Genomic DNA, 21152 nt, shown 5'->3' with positions numbered 1-21152 from the left:
CCAGCCCTGCACCTTGTTGTCTCGGATTCTCCAGCATCTGCAGTTCCTACTACCTCTGATCCGCATTTCCACATGGCTTGTAAAATGGAGAGATTTTCCAAACATTTCCATTTGTCCATGGTGCCCTTAAGATTTTTTTTTAAAAGAGTCTCTCATCGCCACAAGGGAGTCTCCAGGGAACAAAAAGCTTCTGAGGTGATATTGCATAGTAGGGTGGGATCAAAATCCGTGAAAACCTGCAATTATGTTTGAAACGAAACGTTTTGAATTGGCTGATACTCAAGCAACTTCATTTTTAACCAATGGCATTCTTATGTAAAAAGAGTGCAGCAACAGTGAATTCACAATTTGCTTTAATGGATTCGAACATTTGAACAGTCTTTTTGTAACTTTTTCCACCGAAGGAATGTGTTTCTGACACCGGACGTAGGTAAGTTACAATGATTGAGTTTGTTTCGACCTATTCATTTTGCAACTTCATCTCAGCAAACCCTTTCCGTATGACAACTTACTCGAAAGGCTATCAATCCTGACATTCTGTTACTTTGTCCAGGATTAGTAGAACTTAAATTAACTAACTTAAATTTAATTTTTGAGTTTAATTTCTGTTAATTCTACCTACTTTGTGATGTCATGACTGTTTGCAGTAGCTAATGAACTCTCAGAGCTCTTTTTAATTCAACAGTTTTAACCTTTTTTCTGAACAAGTTAATAATTACATTGAATGTGCTGGTTTAAATGAGGGAATACAATGCTAAAAGAAAAAGAAAGAAAACATCCTTCTAAAGATTCAAGGCTATGTACATATAAGCATTATGATGACTGTTCAAACTTGAAGTCACACTAAACTTATACAGATGTTATATCTCTTAGACAATGTGGAAAGGTAAAAACTTGCATGAACTTGTATTTATACAGTGCTTCACCGCACTGTAATGTTCTAAATTACTTCAGACAATGAAGAACCTTTGAGTGCAATCACTGTCATAATGCAGAAAATAGTGAAGCTAAGTTGTGCACAGCAAGGTCCTGGAAATATAACAACCTAAACAACCAGATAATTTGTTTTATTTTGAGTGATGTAGTTGAATGACAAATTTTGGTCCCAGGATTACAAGAGCTGCCTTGCTCTAATTCCAACAATGACATAGGATTATTTGCATCCACCTGAGAGGGTGTCCTAACTGCCTCTGACAGCTCAGTGCTCCAAGGTTCTGGCCCTCTGATAACGCACCGTGCTGGTACTGGGGATTGCCACCCTGGATTATGGGACTCAACTATCTCAAGTCGGTCTCAAACCTACAACCATCTGGCTTGGAGGTGAGATGAATCATTGATTCACATATGACATTGAAGACTAGTAAACGACATAGATACCTTGGAAACATAACCTCAGGACATTTCAAAGGATTGTACACCCAATGAATTACATTTGAAGTACACTCACTGGTGTTATATTGGAACAATGCATCAAGCTTTCACACACACAGTCACACAGATATCAAAAGGGGTAAATAACCGGTTAGCCATTTCTGGTGTTTTCACTCAGGGGAGGAATATTTGGCAAGATCAAGGCCAGACCTCCTTGCTGTTCCTTGAATTGAGTAATAAGATAGATGTCTAGCTCAACAGAAGGATGAAACCTTGATTAACATCTGAAAAACACAGCAAATGTAACAATCATCAGAAGAAAAACATTTTAAGGGCCAGCCTAGGTTATGTGTTCTAGCTTTGAATTTGAATTTAAACCCACTGACTCGAAGTCAAAAGTTTTAAAAATGTATTTATGGGATATCAAGATCTTTGGCTATGCCAGTGTTTGTTGTTCAGATCTTCCTGCCCTTGAGGATATGGTAGTGAGCTGCCAACTTGAACTGTTGCACTCCTTAGGCTGTAGTTGTGCCCCTAGTGTTGTAAGGAAGGGAATTCCAGGATTTTAACTCTTCAGTAATGAAGGGATGGCAATATATTTCCGTGTCTGGGTGGTGAGTGGGTTGGGGAAGATCTTGCAGTCGGTGGTGTTCCCGTGCACCTATTCCCTATATCCTCCTGGATTTTAGACATTGGAAAATGTTGTCTGAGGAGACTTGGCAAGTAGGTGTAGTGCATTTAATAGATGCTACAAACTTTTACCACTGGTTGATGCTTGGCACTTGTGTGACACAAATGTTATTTGCCACTTGGTAGTCCAAACCAGAATATTGTCCAGGATAAGTTGTTTTTGATTGTGAACCTCTTCAGTATCTGAGGATTTGGAGATGGTGCTGAACATTGTGCAATCATCAACAAACATCCACACTTCTGACTTTACAATAAAAGAAAGGTCAGTGATGAAACAGCTGAAGATGGTTGGACCTAAGACACCACCCTGAGGAATTCCTGCAGAGATGCCCTGGAGCTGAGATGACTGACATCCAACAAGCAACTTCCTTTGTTAGAGATATGACTCCAACCAGCAGAGAATTTCTCCATGATTTCCATCAACTCTAGTTTTGTGAGGGTTCATTGATACCACCTTTGGTAAATGCAGCCTTGATGTCAAGGGCAGTCACACTCATGCCATCTCTTGAATTTGGCTCCTTTACCAGTGTTTGGACCAAGGCTGTAGTGAGGTCAGGAGGTGAGTGACCTTGGTAGAACGCAAACTGAGCATCAGTGAATATTATTGTTGAGTAAGTGCCACTTGATGGCACGGTTCTTGGCACCTTCCATCACTTTACCGATGATTGAGAATAGGCGCAGACTTGATGGGCTAAATGGCCTATTTCTACTGCTCTGCTCTTCGATGTTATGGTGTTACAGTGGTAATTGACTGGGCAGGATTTGTCGTGCTTTTTGTGGACATGACATACCTTGACAGTTTTCTACATTAATGGGGTTCACAATTAAGCCAGTCTAGATCCAGATAGGATGTGAAAAGCTAACTTCCACTCGGTGAGTAGCCATCACCTCCCAGATGCCACATCCCTGAGATGGGACCAGAGACAGAAACATGTCGCCAGATGGTCATGCCAGACAATGGGGTGAAGTTGCAAGATCACCTGCCTGACAACCAGCCTGCACCTCAGTAGAAACTCTGCCCAGCATTTCAGCTCAGGGATAAGAAACCAGTGAAGGTAAATAATGAAAACAAAGAGCAAATCCTGTCAAAAAGGAAACAGGAAAATATCTTTGAGGAAGGTAATCCTGGAAGAGAAATGGCAGTAAATTATATACCAGTCCAAAGGCAAAATACTGCATGCTGGAAGTCTGACATAAAAAGAGAAACTAGTACCATCTGTGGAGCTACTATTTCAGCTCATTCAGAACTGAGATCCACATATTCATCAGTCAATTTCTTTTAGTTTGCAAATTGTTGAAACCATATTGGTTTACCGCATAACCATGTCAAGAAATTATAAGGGTGAGCTTGATTTTGTTTTGAAGTCCCATGAACAATGCATACAGAAAAAGTTTAGTGGTTTTGTGTATAGTACATACTGAAACATTGTTCACTGGGATTCTGTTATTTTGTTTCAAATGATGAGTAAAAGTTTCAGCTCCTGTGCGGGCAGGCCTGAGGAAGATTTCCAATTGGAATTTAAATAAACAACATATATTGGTTTCACCTCGACAGGTTGAGACACATTCCAAGGGTTCTTTCAGGGAGGATCACAATGCCAGCATAAAAGCAAAATCCAGGTTTGCATACAGCAAATGTTTTTTGAAAGTCATTAAAATAAGATATATCTGGGCGTCTTCTGATAGCAAATTTTTCAGGCAGGTCCTGTTCTTGTCCGCATTTGGACAAGTTGGTTGCCTCCAGTCTGTCAATATAGCATGGTGGTTATTGGTAAAGATTCAAACTGCAATGTGTTATGTACTTAACCAAACTGTAAAAGATAACTTTGGTTTTCTTTTCTGATTCTCACTAATATGATTCTGACTTTGTTATCGCACTAATGGTATTGCTGATCCCCTTTCTATTTACTGATCTTGGGAGTTGTCCCATGAGACAGTGTAGCAAAGAGTCAATATCACTTTATTGATATACAAGGTCATGCCCTTGTAATCTGTTTCTCATCCCGTGTATCTGTATGCAAAGATTTTGCTTCATAAACTGATCACATGCAAACTAGTAAATGAAATCAGTTGGAAATTGAGCATTTGGACTTCTTTTTAATGTACCCCTTCTTTTCTCTATCATTTATCTAAAATTGGTCAGTCTTTGTCAGTGCCAAGAGTTCTCCAGTAACCTCACGTAAACATCATCAGTCCATGTTTGGACATTTGTCGTTTAGGAGTAGGTTCCATGTGCTTGCTCTTACAGATAAATCCAATTGTACTGAGCTCCTTCCCAGGCAGAGCACCACTACCTTGTGCTGTTGGTGGCACAGTGGCTCAGTGGTTAGTACTGCTGCCTCACAGCACCAGGGACCAGGGTTCGATTTCAGGCTTAGGCAACTCTCTGTGTGGAGTTTGTAAATTCTTCCCATGTCTGTGTGGCTTTCCTCCGGGTGCTTTAGTTTCTAGTCCAAAGATGTGCAGTTTAGGTCATGCTGAATTGCCCATAGTGTTCAGGGATGTTCAGGCTAGCTGGAGTAGCCATGGGAAATGCATGGTTACTGGGATATGGTGGGAGGGGTGGATCTGGGTGGGATGCTCTTCTGAGGGTTGGTGTGGACTCAATGGGCTGAATGGCCTCTTTCCAGACTGTAAGGATTCTACATTGCTATTACATGTGGAAAGAGCTGCATACTTTGGGCAGGAATTCTCAAGGGATTAGCTAGTCTTGTCTGCAATGTGCAGCATTATCACTGTAGCATCCAGATGCACAAGCCTCAGTTGTGTGCTGGAGAATGAGGGAGAAGCTGAATTAACTGAGACAGGGAAAGAGCAGTAGCAGTGACAGACTTAACTGAGGACCTCAAAGGAAAATACCAGCATGAATTGGCCAGTGATTGTACAGGGTGCAGGTTGTAGAGTGTGAGCGGATAGAGTGCCAACTTTAAAAAGAAACTGAGTAAACTTTCTACCCTGAAATAGGTTGCCAGCTGCTACTGAGAAAATGCTACACTGTAAGCAAGAATAATTTAATTCTGATGTTTAAAAAGCAGGGTAATTTTTTTTTCCCTGCAGGTTTAGGAGAAAAGATTTTTTTTTTAGTTGGAGGGATAAGAATCAGTTGTTGTCTTTAATGGAGATTCAAAACTACTCAAAATGCATCAAATGAAGTGTGAAAATTTTCAGAGATGTATATCCACAGCCTTCAGCATATCCTCATTTAAACTATTCCTCCTCCAACAATTCTGGAGGAATTACATTTTGAAATGCAATTACTTGGTAATGTAGACAAATGTGCCATGCTGCATGCAGCAAAAAAATAATAGGCCAATTTTTGGCACATTTGTGTATTGGTCAGGGCACTGAGATAATACCTACCTTTCTTCAGATGTTGCCAATGAAATTTACATTCATATAAACAGTGGGGTAGGGCAAGACATCAGTTTAATATCTCAACAGAAAAACATATTGTTGAAATAGTGTAGTACTGCCTCAAATCTTCTGAACTTTCAGCCAAAACACTACACTCCAGCCCTTGAATGTGGCTGAAACCCCAAACCTCAGGCACCTGAGAGTGCCAACAAATATGAACCTGTTTGAACTGTATTCTTGCCTCCAAACTAAGAGCCTTACTATATCCTTGAGTGCACATCCTCTTTTATTCTCATTGTCTCGTTGGTGTGCGACCATATGACCTGTTATTTTTCAGTAGCTAAATTCGACTTCGTAAGATTTTAATTATTTGCTGAATGAAGAATTTCCGTTGTTTAATTGTCTCTATCTGTGTTTCTTTCAGTTGTGGGATTTAACCAGAAACCCCAGTGATCTACATAATTGGCCGACATTTATTTGAAACTTGCTGTCCCTGAGTATTGCTGAATGAAGTGATTCTGCAGTCAATATGGATTCTGATGTGCTGACACTTTGTATTTGTTGTGGACAGCCACACCTTCCTCAGGAAAATCATTCATATGATTACCAGGATGAAATCGATGATGATCTCGTATGTCACATCTGCCTCCAACCCTTGGTGCAACCGCAGGATACACCATGTGGTCATACTTACTGTACTTTATGCCTTACCAATTTCCTTTTGGCCAAAGACTTCTGTCCCATGGATAGGAAGCCCTTGTGTATGAAGGTGTGCAAGAAATCAAGCTTCCTAGTGCAAAAACTGCTGGATAAATTAATGGTTGCCTGTCCATTTAAAGAACACTGCACTGGAGTAATGCAGCGCTGCGAACTAGAACTTCATCTTCGTCGCAAGTAAGTACACTTGGCTTTTGAAGAAATATAACTCAAAGAAATTAATGAAGAAATTAATCTAGTGTTGAGATTACAACCAATTTGGCAATCGAGTTGCAAAACGACTGCTGGTTGACCAACGAAATCACACTCTTTTTCTTATTCATGGGATGTGTCTGTGGCTGGCTGGATCAGCCATTATTGTCCATTCCTATTCTTAACTGCCCTGTGGCAATCACACATTCATGATACTGGAGATAGTAAGAACTGCCGATGCTGGAGTCAGAGATAACACAGTGTGGAGCTGGAGGAACTTCCATGGTACTGGAGTCACATATAAGCCATACCAGGGAAGATCGGTGGATTTCTTTCCCTAAGCGACCAGATGGGTTTTTACAAGAATTGGTAGTCGTTAGATGGTTGTCACTAGGCTGTCTTTTGAGTCCAGACTTTCATTTAATTCAAATTTCACGATCTTCCATTGTGGAATCCTACGTCACAAAATTCTACAACAAAGTAAGACTTGTTGAAGTTAAGTTAATATTGTCTGAAATCAACTGAGCCACAACCCTTTTAATAAGAGTGTACGTATGTTTATTTTCTTATTTATTCCCCCTCATCAAAATTAGCCTTTCAAAAGTGCACGAGACAATCTAGCTTCCACTTATTGCAGTCAATAGCATTGATTGGGTTTTGTTTTGTTTTTGTCCAATTTACTGTAGGGTGCTCTCTGACTTCAATCTCTCAGAAGGATTCAGTAGCATTTAACTAACTCTGTGTCAAACACCTAAAGAACAGCCAATCAAATATTTCTTTGATCAATCCCACAAGATGTTAGTATTTAGACTGAATTCAATGACTTGGTTTATCCCCTGGGCTGTTGGCTCCAGTGCAACTATTTCATTGAAATATATCCTGGTATATTTTGAAGAATCAAGCTGGTTTTTGGCCGCTTGAGTATTGTAACTAAACTAAAGGAGCCTACCATGTTGAAAGATTCATTTTATTACAACTACATCCAGCTCTCGAGGTGTCAACATTTCTTTTTGTTTTACACACTCAGTCCTGTGTTCTGTTTCCAGATGGACCTACACTTAAATTAGTGGCAGCTGCTTTTTCATCTTAACACAACCACAGAGGTCAGCAGACTCTGAAATTCTTTCAACCAGTTAAACATTGAAGGCAGTTTTATATTTCAGTTTTATTCTTCACATTTTATGTGAACACTTTTTGGTGTAAATCCAGTGACCACCCTAAAAGAAAACAAAATCCTCATCAGAGGTAAGTGGATGTGGGAAGTAATTTAGTTAGCTGGACTATGACAATGATTGTAACCCCCAAATTCCCAGACTGCCTTTCAGTATTAAAGGCTAGGCAGTGGCAAAATCTTGCAATTCTGTGGCTTCTATGTCAGACATCAGAGACCACACTGCAGACATGGTGCTAGCCAATGGGAGACACTTTAATTATTTATTGCCGTCTGGAGTTTAATTTTCTCTTTGCAATGCACTAGTTAACACATTTGCAGAAAATATTTTATGGGCTATTTAGTACAGTCATTAGCTTTTCAAAATACATAGCTTAGTTGCAACATATTACACAGGGATTTCTAGAACAACCAGAGGGAATCAGAAACCAGTTAAAATTATTTTGTTTTGACTCGCTTTTTGCAGTTAGATTTTGTTATGTAGACAAATGTGACAATCAACCAGGTCCCACTGGTGATTAGTGACCATATCTATTTGCTGGTACAGGTTGAACACTCCAGCTCCTGCTTTTCTCCAAATATTGTCAAAACAGGCTTATGAGCCTTCAATTTAATAGATTTCCTCCAAAAGATATATTTTAAAATATTACACCCTCTCAGTACTTTAATGATGTGTTTCTCTATATATTTAAATTGTGCATGTTGTTTGAAACCCAAATCTTGTGATTCGAAGACAAAAATTCTTTTTTATTCAGTCATGGGATGAGGGTGTCACTGGCTAGGCAGCATTTATTCTTGATCCCTAATTACCCAGAGGGCAGTTCAGACTCAACCACACTGCTGTGAGTCTGGAGTCATATGTAGACCAGACCAGGTAAGGAAGGCAGTTTCGTTCCCTAAAGGATATTAGTGAACTAGGTGGGTTTTTCCCCAACAATCAACAATGGATTCATAACCATCATTAGACTCTTAATTCCAGATATTTATTGAATTCGAATTCCACCATCTGCCTTGGCAGGATTCGAACCCATGTCCCCGGAACATTATCTGGGTCAATAGTCCAGCAATAATACCGCTAGGCCATCACCTCCCAAATGCATTGAACTAAACTGACAGAATAGCAGGCCTGTTAAAATGTCATGGGGCCATACTGGTTTCTATTTGTTGACTCCTATGGTATCAGTACCATGGCAATATTGAGTACAATAGGACAAACCCGCAATCTTGAATGGCACAGTGGCACAGGCGTTAGCAATGCTGCCTCACAGTGCCAGGGAGGCAGTATGAGTTTGATTTCTGCCTTGGGCAACTGTCTGTATGGAGTTTGCATACCCACCCTGTGTCTGTATGGGTTTCCTCCTGATGCTCTAGTTTCCTCCCACAGTTGAAAGATGTGTGCCTTAGGTGGATTAGCCATGTTAAAAATTGCCCCATAGTCTCCAGGGATGTGGAGGTTTGGTGGTTTAGCCGTAGGAAAAACCCCATGAGGAGTGGGGCTGGATGGGATGCTCTTTGGAACGTCGATTCAGGTTCGATGGGCCAAATGGCCTCTTTTCTGTACTGTAGGGATTCAATGATTCTATGAACTGGGGCAGCGTAAAGGAGCAAGCTGTTAACCCTGGCTGAGGGAGGGAGGGACTGGGGCTTGAAGATTGGGGGTGTGGTGGTCAGATAACAACTAGTAATCTTGAAGGGAGGGCGAGAGAGACTGGGGATAGAAGCGGGGAATTCTGGCAATGGAGGGCAGAAAGTCAACAGCTTCCTGGAGGGGCCAAGTAGTGCATTCCTGTTCCTGTGGGCCCACAAGGGGTTCTGTAAAGAGTATTTATCCTCTTGAACTATCATCTCCCAACTTTTTCACTTTTAGATATGCTGAACCCTGGGAAAACCAAGTAACTATTATAGTTAAATTAGGCTGTCAATAATACCGTGGGAACCTGATTTAAAATGATGAATTAATTGTTTTCACCACAATGGGACACATCACATGATGAATCCTGTCACCTTAGAAAAGGCAAAGGGTATGTACACAGAGTTGAGGCATGACTCAGATTTTACGTTTTTCTTTTTAATTGTCTCCTGACCCCCTCCTGCACGCGATGAGGGTGTTAATATTAAGGCTGTAATCATTGACAGTGCAAGCAGGGATAAAAGCAACTGTTGTGTTCGTAAAGTATGGTAGCTCATTATTTCTAATTATGACCTAACTTAAATACGTAAGACTTGGTGACTTGAGCACTGTTGTTTACCTCCAGTTACCTTGTTAAATTGTGCACAAGGATGTCAGAACCCAAACAGATTTTCTACATGATCACCGCCTCCAACCAACCAGCAGACGATCAAACTCAGTAATCTTCTTACATTTCAATGATGTTTTGTCCAGCTTAGTTTTGAAGAGATTTAAGTCAAGAGGACCAGTCTTCAGGCAGAAATGATGTTGAGCTGTAAAACAGGAAGTGATTTGTGCTACAGTCGGACTGGACTATGAGTCCTTGTTGGAGAGGCAAAGTATACTATAGAGCATAATATCAGCATTGATCCTTTGAGAATGAAAGCTCTCTTGCTGCTGGCTTTACCCTGGCTAAATCCTGCTAACTGCATTGGCAGTGTTGACAGCCTACACTTTCTGTACATGGAGCAGTAAGTATGACAAAATAGCCCCATAACTTGTGTTATAGTGAAAAGTGAGTTTATTCAGCATTTTTACAACATTAAGTAATTTGCTGTTAAGTAGCAATACAACCAAAAAGGTATTTGGATGTTAATCATTATTTAAATCTCATTTGGGGCGCATGATGGCTCAGTGATTAGTGCTGCTGCCTTACAGCGCCAGGGGTCCAGGTTTGATTCAAGCCTCTGTGTGGAGTTTGTACATTCTTCCTGTGTCTGCATGGGTTTCCCCCAGGTGCTCCAGTTTCCTCCCACAGTCCAAAGGTGTACAGGTTAGATGAAATAGCCATGCTAAATTTCCCATAGTGTCCAGGGATATGCAGGATAGGTGGATTAGCTGTGGGAAATGCAGGGTTACTAGGATGGGATGGAGGGTGATGGGTCTGGGTGAGATGCACTTCAGAGGGTCATTGTGGACTCGATGGACTGAATGGCCTGCTTTCCACACTGCAGGGATTCTATGGCAATGTAAAGGAAACAGAAAATACAGGAAATACTCAGGTGCAGCAGTGTCTTTTGAAGAGAGAAATATCTAATAGCAAGGATCTTTTTAGAAGAGGAAGGCCCAATGTCAGCACTACATTGTGGGTCTGAACCCGTAGAACGGGTTATGGGAGTGTATCGGTTTCTGATTGCACAGATGCTGTCTGAGCTACTGAGTATTTCAGTGCCAGAAACAAAAATAGAAATGCTGGAAAAGCTCAGCAGGTCTGGTAGCATCTATGGAGAGAAATCAGAGTTAATGTTTTGGGTTGAGTGACCCTTACTCAGAAATTCTTGATCTGCAGTTCTTTTGGAATGTTTCAATGTCTCTGTTTTTTGTCTGACTTTCTTGCACCCTCTCACGTTCGTCCTACTTATACTCAATATATATGTAAGGTACAGCACTGCTGTATATTTATTTGTATTTATGCTTGAAGCTGAAAGATTTCCAATTATTATAAAGTAGTAAATAGAATACCTCAATTCTTCACTGCATTTAACGAGTTGCGGCTATCAGGTTTCTTTCAATGTTGCTGCATAGAAAAGTCATTACCTACACAGCCTTCTGAGCTAATGTAGCCAAGTGTTTAAGTGTGTAGGAGGGTATTATCTGAACAATTATCCATGAATTGACTAGGCCACCAAAGAGAGGTCCAGAATTGGAGAAGTGAAAGAAATGTAAGGCGAGCATGATACCAGTCACTGAGATTTACATAGGAACAAGACTGCTGAGGTTTTAAAGAATTATTATTTTGAAGTATCCTCGTTGAGATATGGTGGCAGTGATGGGAGTGTAAGAATGCCTGAGATTTGGCAATGGCATGGTTTGAGTGGAGCCAGGTTGTTGAGGGAAAGGAGGTCCATGGATTTGCATTGGGACGGGAGGTACTTGCTGCACTCAGGAGGGGCTCCTGACTCATGGCACTGATGAGAAAACGGGAGAATAAATGCAGTGGATGGGATCTGGCACAGAGCAAGGGGCCTGAATGGTAGGCAAAGAGAGACGTTGCAACAGGCAAAGAGGGGGAGAAATGCAGATTAAAGCAGCCATTGTCTAACAGGACAAGAGAAGACTGTACTGTTGCCACAGCTTACACTCCTTCAACATCCTATTCTTGATTCTCCACTACCTCCAATGGAAGTGCTACTTAAAGTATTTATCCAGCTATCAGGCAGCTTCACTGACCAGTTCCCAACAACAGCTGAGAGCAGTGGTTAATATATTTCTTCAGCAATCAGACAACCTTGGCCCAGTTGCTTTCCTGCTGCACAGTATTTGTGTTGTTTGGTGATTGTGGTTTTGTCTTACTCTATTGTGTCTGTTCTCTTTTAGTCTCTTTTCAAACATCTTTTCCTTTGCCCGTCTCCTGATCATAATTACTCCTGTCATATTCTCCTTTGATCTTTACTGTACCACAAATATTCTGAATGTACTAACGTTACAGCTGAAGATTTTCTTCTGAAACATTCAGATTTCTCTCAATTGACACTTCTACCGGTCCACGAAACTAACACATGCACACTGTGTTAGCCGTTGTCTGAAATAAAGCCATTGCTTTTCCTGTTTTACATGAATAGTGTTGACTTGGATTTAAGGAATATAATTGCCAAATTTGTGTTTAATGCAAAACTTGGCAATGTAGGAAGTAATGATGTGCACAGTCAAAGACTTGAAGAGGACTGCTGGAAGGGACAGATGCCATTTAAAATGCAAATAAATGTGAGGCGATGAACTTTGGGATGAGCAACAGAGAAACAAAATAATTTAAATATCGCTATTTTGAGGTGGTTGTAAGAGGAGAGGGAAATGGCACAGGGCAAACTAATAAGGGAGTCAATGAAACACTTTTTGAATACTTAGAACAGTAGAGCACAGGAACAGGTCCTTCGGCCCACCATGTCTGTGCCAACCATGATGCCATTCTAAACTAATCCCACCTGCTTGCACATGGTCCATATCCCTCTGTTACTTGCCTGTTCATGTGCCTATATTTGGTAAACATTTATAATGCATTACCCTAGTGATGTGTGCAGGTCTGGGTGCAGCATGTTTGGAAGCATGCTGAGACCTTGGATGCAATGTTTCATGATGACACTCAGGATGAGAAACTCAAGTATCGTTGGCAGGGTTACTGAAACTGGAATTGTGCTCAGAGTAGAGAAGGTTAAAAGGAAATTTAACAGGTGTTCAGAATTGTGAAGTTTTTATTTAAAAAATCAGGAGAAATAGGTCAGTGAGCAAAGATGATAATGTAAGCTAATTGGTAAGTGAACTGGAGAGAAATGAAAAGGGATGTTTTTATCCTCCATGTTAATGACTGGAATACTTTACCTCACAGAAACGTGGAAATAAATTCCACAGGACTTTCAAAATGCAATTAAATCAGTATTGACGAGGAGTAATCTATAGGATTATCAGGAGAAAGCTAGGGTATGGGACTAAATTGAACAGCTCTTCCAAAGAAACAGCACAGACACAATGGGCTGAATCTTCCATTTTTCTTTTGGCCAAGTCCGAGTTGCACTGGATTTTTTTGGCGGGATTTTTTTGCTGTGAGGCCTAGCAAGTGTTCTCACTGTGTTTTACCAAACCCACCTCATTATCTACCGACCCCATCTCTGTGGTATCTCCCAGGTCAAATTTCCACCCCATCTTGCCATGCGCCGTTCCCAGAACAACTCTCCACTCAGCAGGTATCTGAAAGGCTTGCGTCTGTGCCATCTTTAGAAGCCTGTTGTGCACCCAGACAAGCACTGCCCATCCAGTGTGGGCATGCACCATCACTGACACCTGCCCTGTATTTAATAGATGGGAAAATCAGCTCCCCGGTTTTTGGGCAGGGACCTGGAGGTCCAGCTGGATGGAGTGGTTCCAACGTGGTACCTCCTGTTTCCCCACGACCAGCAGAGGAGACCACAACACCAAGTCATGTCATCCTGGTCCAAAGCTGCAACCCAAAGTAAAGAAGTCTTGGCCATCTGGAGGAATATTCAACGCTGGAGGAGAAAGGTCAATGACCTCCACTCTGCCAGTGTAAATGGCAATATCTTCTCTTTGTTGCGTCACACACTGTCTATCTCCTGTACCTACCTCCTGCCAAGGTCATTCTCTGCCACTCTCAATACTGCCTACAACATTTTCCTCACTCACTGTTACCCACCTCAACCTTCAATGCCATTAACCCAGCAGACCCTCTGAGCTGTCTACTCACTCACTTGGGGCACCTCCCCAGCTACACCAACAGTGCCACCCCACTTTCATCTCCCATAATACCTGTCTGTCTCTCATTCCAGAAGGAAAACAGCCCACAATAAGATAGAAAGCGTGTGTTGCCCATCATTTGACTCCTCACCCCTGATGAGGAGAGATCCTGACTCCACCCCCTCTGAGGAGGCCCTGGACTGGTATCAGAGGCTGTTCTTTACTGAGTGTTGGGACCCCCTGAGTGAAGGCTATTCCCTTTGACTTGACGGACACTTGCTGATGACTATGACCAGCTTCCTGCTTTTCCCATGCTGTTTAGCTCAGAGACCAGACGGGAGTCATAGGAGCATGGTGTCTCTGGCCGAGGAGACAAGGCAGGTGTACTGTGTGTATCTAAGCTCAGTGAGTGAATGCTATGGCAGCAAGCGAAGAGCTTGGAGATATAGCCTGGTCCAATCCATGAACTGGGTGCATGTCCCTGAGCACAGTATCCTTGCTGCAGCATTATTAATTTAGGAGGCATGGGTAGAACGTTTGCACATGATCCAATCAAATCTGCGATGGTATAGTGGGCAACGAAGAAGGTTATCTAAGATTAAAAAGAAACTGTGGGCTGAGGAGTGGCAGATGGAGTTTAATTTGGATAAATATGAGGCCTTGCATTTTGGTAAAACAAACAAGGGCAGGACTTATACAATTAATGGTAGGACCCTGGGGACTGTTGTACATCAGAGAGACTTAAGGGGCAGGTACGTAATTCTCTTGAATTTGCATCATATGTGGACAGGGTGGTTAAGAAAGCATTTAACACACTTGCCTTCTTTGCTCTGATCTTTGGGTATAGTAGTTGGGATGTCATGTTCAGGTTCTACAGGACATTGGTGAGTCCTCTTCTGGAGTACTCTGTGCAGTTCTGGTCACCCTGTAATATTATTATTAAATTGGAGCGGGTTCAGAAAAGATTTTAGTTAGACTGAAGGGTCTGTTTCAGTGCTGTATGATTCTGTGACTTTTTACTGGTGAGCCAAAGGCACATTGTTGAAGTGCAGTAGCAGTGTGTAAGTGGATCAGAGGTGTGCTGTGAGATTTATGGGAGGCTGACATATGTCATTGTGGCTGTGGGGTGTATGTGGCTGGTGTCAATACAGCGTGTTTGAGATGGATACTGATACCCAGTGTCCAACATGGAGGTTGTTCAGAGCAAGCAGCAAGCTGAATTTGCAGGTCCTCGCTCCGGTTTCCTTTTGAGCTTGCCTGCCATCGAGCTTGTTTGGCAAGTTTGACAGAAGGGAGGCTGAATATTAACAAAGCACGTTGTGGTGTTTGCAAGGTGTTTAACAATATTGACTGTCAATTATCATCCTACCTCTGTCTACTGAGCAACTCGCCATCTCCCATTGTGAAATGCACAAAGGTGGAGCAGGATGATCTCGACATTGACATGGGACCAACTGCACTGGTCACTTGATTCAACCACACATCTTGCTATATCCCACTTTGCTCAGTCCCCTATAAGATTACCCCTCATGAGTTGAAAGGCTTCCTTCTATGTTGTAAGATTCTAAAATAAAATAATTCATGCAAAGCATGCTCAGTGCCTTATGTGCTTTATAGACATTTTTACTCAACCTATTAAGAAATGTTATTACACCCCAGTGGAGCAGGTGGAACTTGAACCCAGGCCTCCTAGCTCAGAGGTAGGACTGTATCACAAGAGCTCCTTATGCGCCTTCTATACATGTTATTTTTACTGCACGTAGTAGAAAAATCTTTCATATGGTGTGCACTTGCTTTCAATATTATTTCTTCAGAATGCTGAATAATGTTTTTATGCCAATATTTATAATGGAAGAACCAAAATTCTAGGGATTTCTACCATTTCTTAAGTAATACAATAAGGATTTTACTTTTTGAGATTTAAAATTAAATGTTGTTTCCAATTACTTTTCACCCCAATGCAGCTGGGCTGTAGTTTTCATTGTCACCTGAGAGCTTTGTGTATTGTCCGCCGTTAGAGTATTTTTTTCCCCCCGCCACTGTTACTGTGGTGACAGTCAGACTAACAATAGCTCCACTCATGATTCTAGTCTTGAGCGGTTCTTGCACAAAATTTAAAATTTGAATGTTAGCTATCTGCCCTATTGTGCAGCTGACATGCAAATAATGCAACCTGGTCTCCAGGCTCCAGCTGTCTTGAACAGGCCTAGAGCAACCAGCTCAAGCTGTCCAAGATTTTGTGTTTGACTACCTCAATAATGATTTGCTTTGGGAATAAATAGTTCTGTTCTTACTCTGTAATGGAACCTTGTCTTGTGGTTGTATGTTTAGCTGAGGCGATATTTTTAGTTGTTTACCCAGCTTCTAATCTTTTCAGTCTTTGGCTCTATTCTACGAGGCCTAATTACTTTATACTCAATACATATGACATAGCTCCAGTCTTTTTATTTTACTAAGCTGTGGGATAAAGCCCCCAGATGCATGTGAATAACACCCACAGGGTCTGTGAAATGCTACAGAGGACTAGTTAACAGGGCCCTCAGTTCATTTGGAGTTCTCTCGCCTCTGTCCTTTATCCTGTCACTGAATCACCACCAATGATCATTCATACACTCCCTCTCAATCTATATCCCTCCATCCACCCAGTGGCTGTCATAACCCTGCATGTCAACGCATGTGTCTCCATCTACCCATAATGGTCCCTCATACCCTCATTACAGGGGACAGAAGAGGTAAAGTGTAGAAAGATTTGAAAACAAGGGAAAGAATGTTAAAGTTAAGTTGTTTGACTGAGGAGCTAAAGTCGAGTGATGTTATGGAGGTAGAACTAGGTGGTTTTGGCAGTGGCACAAAAATGACATCAAAAACTCGTCTCTGGATCACATGTGACAACAATAGACTGGCTTTATCAGAGATTGTTGCTGGACAGGGGATTGTGTAGTTTGGGGGGGTCTGTTGGTGGTGGAGAGAGACAGAGAGAGAGAGCGCAAAAGTAGCCATTGAAAACAATGACTTCAACATTTCCGTTATTCAGTTGGAGGACATTTCTGTTCAATCAGTACTGGGTTTTAGATAAGTAGTGTGATCATTCAGCAGCAGTGGACAACTGGGTGTCATCGGTGTGAAAACTAATACTGCGCTTTCAGATGATCTCCCTAAAGGCTGCATGTCGGAGAGAAATTGGGGATGCTGGGAGCACAGGATAGATCTTTAGAGGGCACGAGATGTAGTAGTGTGGGAGCAGGAGCCTCTGTGGCTATGTTCAGTTGGATAAGGATGGAACCAGATGAGAACAGTATCATGTTTGGACCATATCGGAACATCATGACAGTAGAGAAAAACGATGTGGTCAACCATGTTAAGAAGGATAAAGAGAAAATTTTCCTTTGTAATATCATTTAGGATGTCATTTGTTGACAACGTGCCTTTGTTTATTTATCATTATTTTGTCTTACTATTTAAGTCTGGTGTTCAGACAGAAACCTCAGTGCTTTTGAAGGTGAGCACATCTAGACAGTTCAATATGTCGGTTTATTCTTTATCGAAACTTTCCATTCTTGATTCCAAATTCATGTTCAAGCCAACAATATGTAAATTTGTAAAGATTAGTGCTAGGCAACAATAAAAACTAAGAATAAATTCTGGGAATACCACAATCCTTTCCCACAAAAAAGAGTGGTAAAACATAAATCATCTTTGTTGCAAATGTATTATGAATATTCCTTTTCTAAAAGGTTTATCAAAAGGAAGCAGACTCATTATGTTATTCATACTGAACTTAATTGGGTTGCTTTAGAGATGGTGCCTATCCTGGAAGGAAGGAAAATCAGAATGCAAAATTTAAGTTTGAGTGAAACTGGCAGAAGCCTATGAGCAGTTCAGTGCCTGTTACCGATGCTAAGGCATGATGCTTACAGCGTGGAAAGAGTAAACTTCTGGCACTTTAGTTTCATTGAAGAATTGTGTGACATTTTGGAATTTTAATCAAGTGCTATGGAATAGGCCATATTGCCTATTGACTTTATCCATACATTGGGAATGGGAGGTGGGGGAATTGTGGATGAGGAAGAGGCTGAATCTTGTAGCCATCGTTAGCCAAAAGTGCCAAGTGGATGATCCTATCGTTGTACCATCACAGGTGCCATTCTTCAGTCAACTCAATGTGTTCCACATGATTTCAAGAAGTGGCTTTTCCACTAGATACTGCAAAGGATATCGGCCCTGTCAATGTTGCAACTGCAATGCAGAGGTTTTGTGTTCCAGGGCTCGTTGCTCCCCTACACAAATTGTCCTAGTACAGCTACAAAACAACATTGGTCAGACCAATGTGGAAAATTGTCTAGGTTTACCCTGTCCATAAAGGGAGGGAGTTACTGACAGTGTTATCAAGTGGCACTTGCTCGGCAATAAGCAGCACACAAGTGCTCGGTTTGGATTCCAACAGGGCTATTTGGCTCCTGACCGCACCACTGCATTGGTCCAAATGTGGATAAGAACTGAATTTCAGGCGTGAGGTGAGAGGACTGCCTTTGATATCAAGCCAGCATTTGACCAAATATAACATCAAGGAACCCTGGCAAAATGAGTCAACAGGAATCCAATTCATTGGATGGAGTCATGCCTCGTTCAAAGCTAGAAGTTTGTGGTCGTTTGGAGGTCAATCATTCTCAACTCCAGGACATCTCTGCAGGAGTTCCTCAGGTTGGTGTCCTAAGCCCAGCCATCTATAGCTGCTTCATCAAGGATCATTTCCCACCGATGTGTTCTCCCCGTGTCTGCGTGGGTTTCCTCTGGGTGCTCCAGTTTCCTCCCACAGCCCAAAGATGTGCAGGTTAGGTTGATTGGCTGTGCTAAATTGCTATAGTTGTCTAGGGTGGGAAGTGCAGGAATAGGGTAGGGTGTGGGCCTGGATGCGATGCTCTTTGGAGGGTCAGTGTCAACTTGATGGGCCGAATGGCCTGCTTCTGCACTGTAGGGATTCTATGATGAAGAGAGCCTCTATCCGTTTCTTTGATAATCAGTGGCATTTCCATACTGGACCTTTCACCATTAATATCAAAGTTATTGACCAGAAACCCAACTCGACCAACCAAATAAATACTGAGGCTGGAAGATCCAAGTCCTAGAGTGGGAATTGTGGGATAACCAATTCATCTACTGCAAGTTAGGAACATGATAGAACGTTCTTCACTTGTTGCGGTGGGTGCAGCTCCAACCTGAAAGTTGGAACTTGAAGCTATCCAAAGCAAAGCATTCACTGCCATTAAAGATGTGCTCCCTCCTCTGTTGACACACAGTAGCATCAATGTGTACCACATGCAAAATGCATTGCAGCACTCACCCAGGGTTTCTCAGCAGCACCCTACAGCCCAATGCCCTCTATCAGTTAGAAGCAAATGGGAACACGAGCATCAGCAAGTTTCTGGCTGAGTCACGTGAGGGGTGGAAATAATACATTGCCATTCCTTCATGTTGCTGTGTCAAAAACCTGGAACTCCCTCCCTGTGACACGTCTGTATCATGTGGACTGTAGTACTTCAAAAACACCAGCTCCTCACTATCTCAATGGAATTAGTGATGTGCAATAAATGCTAGTCTTGCTGCTGACATCCAAGTCCTGCATGAACTAATATAAGTTTTGTGTTTGACAGTATGAGACAACACATTGTGGAGCTGGATGAACACAGCAGGCCAAGCAGCATCAGAGGAGCAGGAAAGTTGACTTTTTGGGTCAGGACCCTTCTTCAACTTTCCTGTTCCTCTGATGCTGCCTGACCTGCTGTGTTCCTCCATCTCCACACTGTATTGTCTCTGACTCCAGCATCTGCAGTTCTTGCTACCTCCGAGTGATTGACATTATGTTTTGTAAACTCTCGGGCAGTACCTGTTTTGCCTACTTCTTCATGATTCAGCATGCAAGTCTGTACAAGAAGAGTGGGTGTTTCTGACTGTAGCTAATAATAAGCAGCAGTTTCTGCCTGTTCCTTTACTGGAAGGAACAATCTTGCTCTATCGAGCATTAACAATTAGCTTGAACTTTGAGAAGCAATTACTTTTTTTAAAAAAAACACCCAGAAATGAACCAGCCAGACCAGATGCACACAAGAACTACAACATAATTTGCTTGTCGCAAGTACATATGTGTTAGTTCCCAGACTGATGACTTGTCTAATGCTTAACGGGTCTTTGCTAATTTATACATTTATTTAAATCTTAGTAACAAAAGGGTGAAAAATGCAAGGGAAGTTGAAATGTAGAATTTTTTTTGTCTTGCATTATGTGGCAATTTGGGTTCAAAGCTGAAAATAGATTTGCTCATCGGTTATTGGTCATTAAACAGAGAATAATAGGTTCCTGGAAGTGATTACAAGGTAGATCCAGCCTTTCAATATGAAAACTATGAAAGTAAAGCATCAGGATTTCATTACTATCTTTTGAAACTCCAGTGCAGTTTTCAAAATTTACCTCTTCAAAATCATTAAGTATAGTTATCTCCAATTCATCAATTTTACTGGCATTGTATTGAGAGTGTAGCTAGTGTTACTTTATTGAATACCCAACTGAGTTATACACAACTTGGCTTAATACTGACACTGTCTGAAATCTAAGTGTTAGATTCCCCACAGCAAGCATCTTTTATCTTGACCATTCGTTTTAAAAAAAACTCCAGGTTAGTATTTAAGTCACCTTCACATCACACCATTTTTTCCCGAAATGTGTGCTGAGAAGATCACAGGCCACCTTTTATTGTGTTCTGGATAACTGGCTTTACTAGCAGCACACAGTGTGCATCCTAGGTTAGTGGGTATTCCTTGATGAATTATGATGAAATCAGTACAAATTTATATAACAAATGTTGTATCTGATTATTGGGAAATAATACAGCCATGCTTTACTTGTGTTTGTATGCATGGTTAGCAAAAAATTAAATCATATGGGTTTTATTGGATAGCTTCACCTGTGAAAATATTTTGAAGATATATTTATTCTGTCCTGTGGCCAAGGAGACCAGCTTTAGCTGACAAAGTACAAATGTTGTAGCAGAGCTTCTTACTCTAAGATTGACTCTTTCAGGACAGATCTTTAACCTCTGTTGCTATGTCAAGTTCAGATAGAGTTTATTGAGGCACAGAGATTGTTCTCAATCATGGAATCATGAAATAGAGCAGGTCAGTGTCTATAATTGGCTTTGTTTACAAGTGCATGCTATTTAGCCAGGCAAATTGATTGAAATTTGTGCTTTTGTTTTAAAATAGTATCTAATGGCTACAAAAACAAAGTTGCTGGAAAAGCTCAGCAGGT

The 21152-nt window shown here is 41.4% G+C and overlaps 1 protein-coding gene across 1 annotated transcript in view; it reads left to right on the top strand.

Annotated features, from left to right (window-relative positions):
• Nucleotides 1–294: 294 nt before the first annotated feature.
• Nucleotides 295–21152, top strand: part of lnx1 (ligand of numb-protein X 1) — a 124614-nt gene continuing 103756 nt past the window's right edge. Inside the window, exons 1-2 of the mRNA XM_048599435.1 lie at nt 295–430; nt 5840–6309. Coding sequence (XP_048455392.1) covers nt 5945–6309 — 365 coding nt within the window. The 5' untranslated portion in view covers nt 295–430; nt 5840–5944. The remainder of the gene's footprint in view (nt 431–5839; nt 6310–21152) is intronic.

This window comes from Rhincodon typus, chromosome 1, assembly GCF_021869965.1.
Source record: "Rhincodon typus isolate 14 chromosome 1, sRhiTyp1.1, whole genome shotgun sequence".
Classification (NCBI taxonomy): Eukaryota; Metazoa; Chordata; class Chondrichthyes; order Orectolobiformes; family Rhincodontidae; genus Rhincodon; species Rhincodon typus.
Note: the sequence above shows the minus strand (reverse complement) of the source record. Positions and strands in the feature narration are given on the sequence as shown.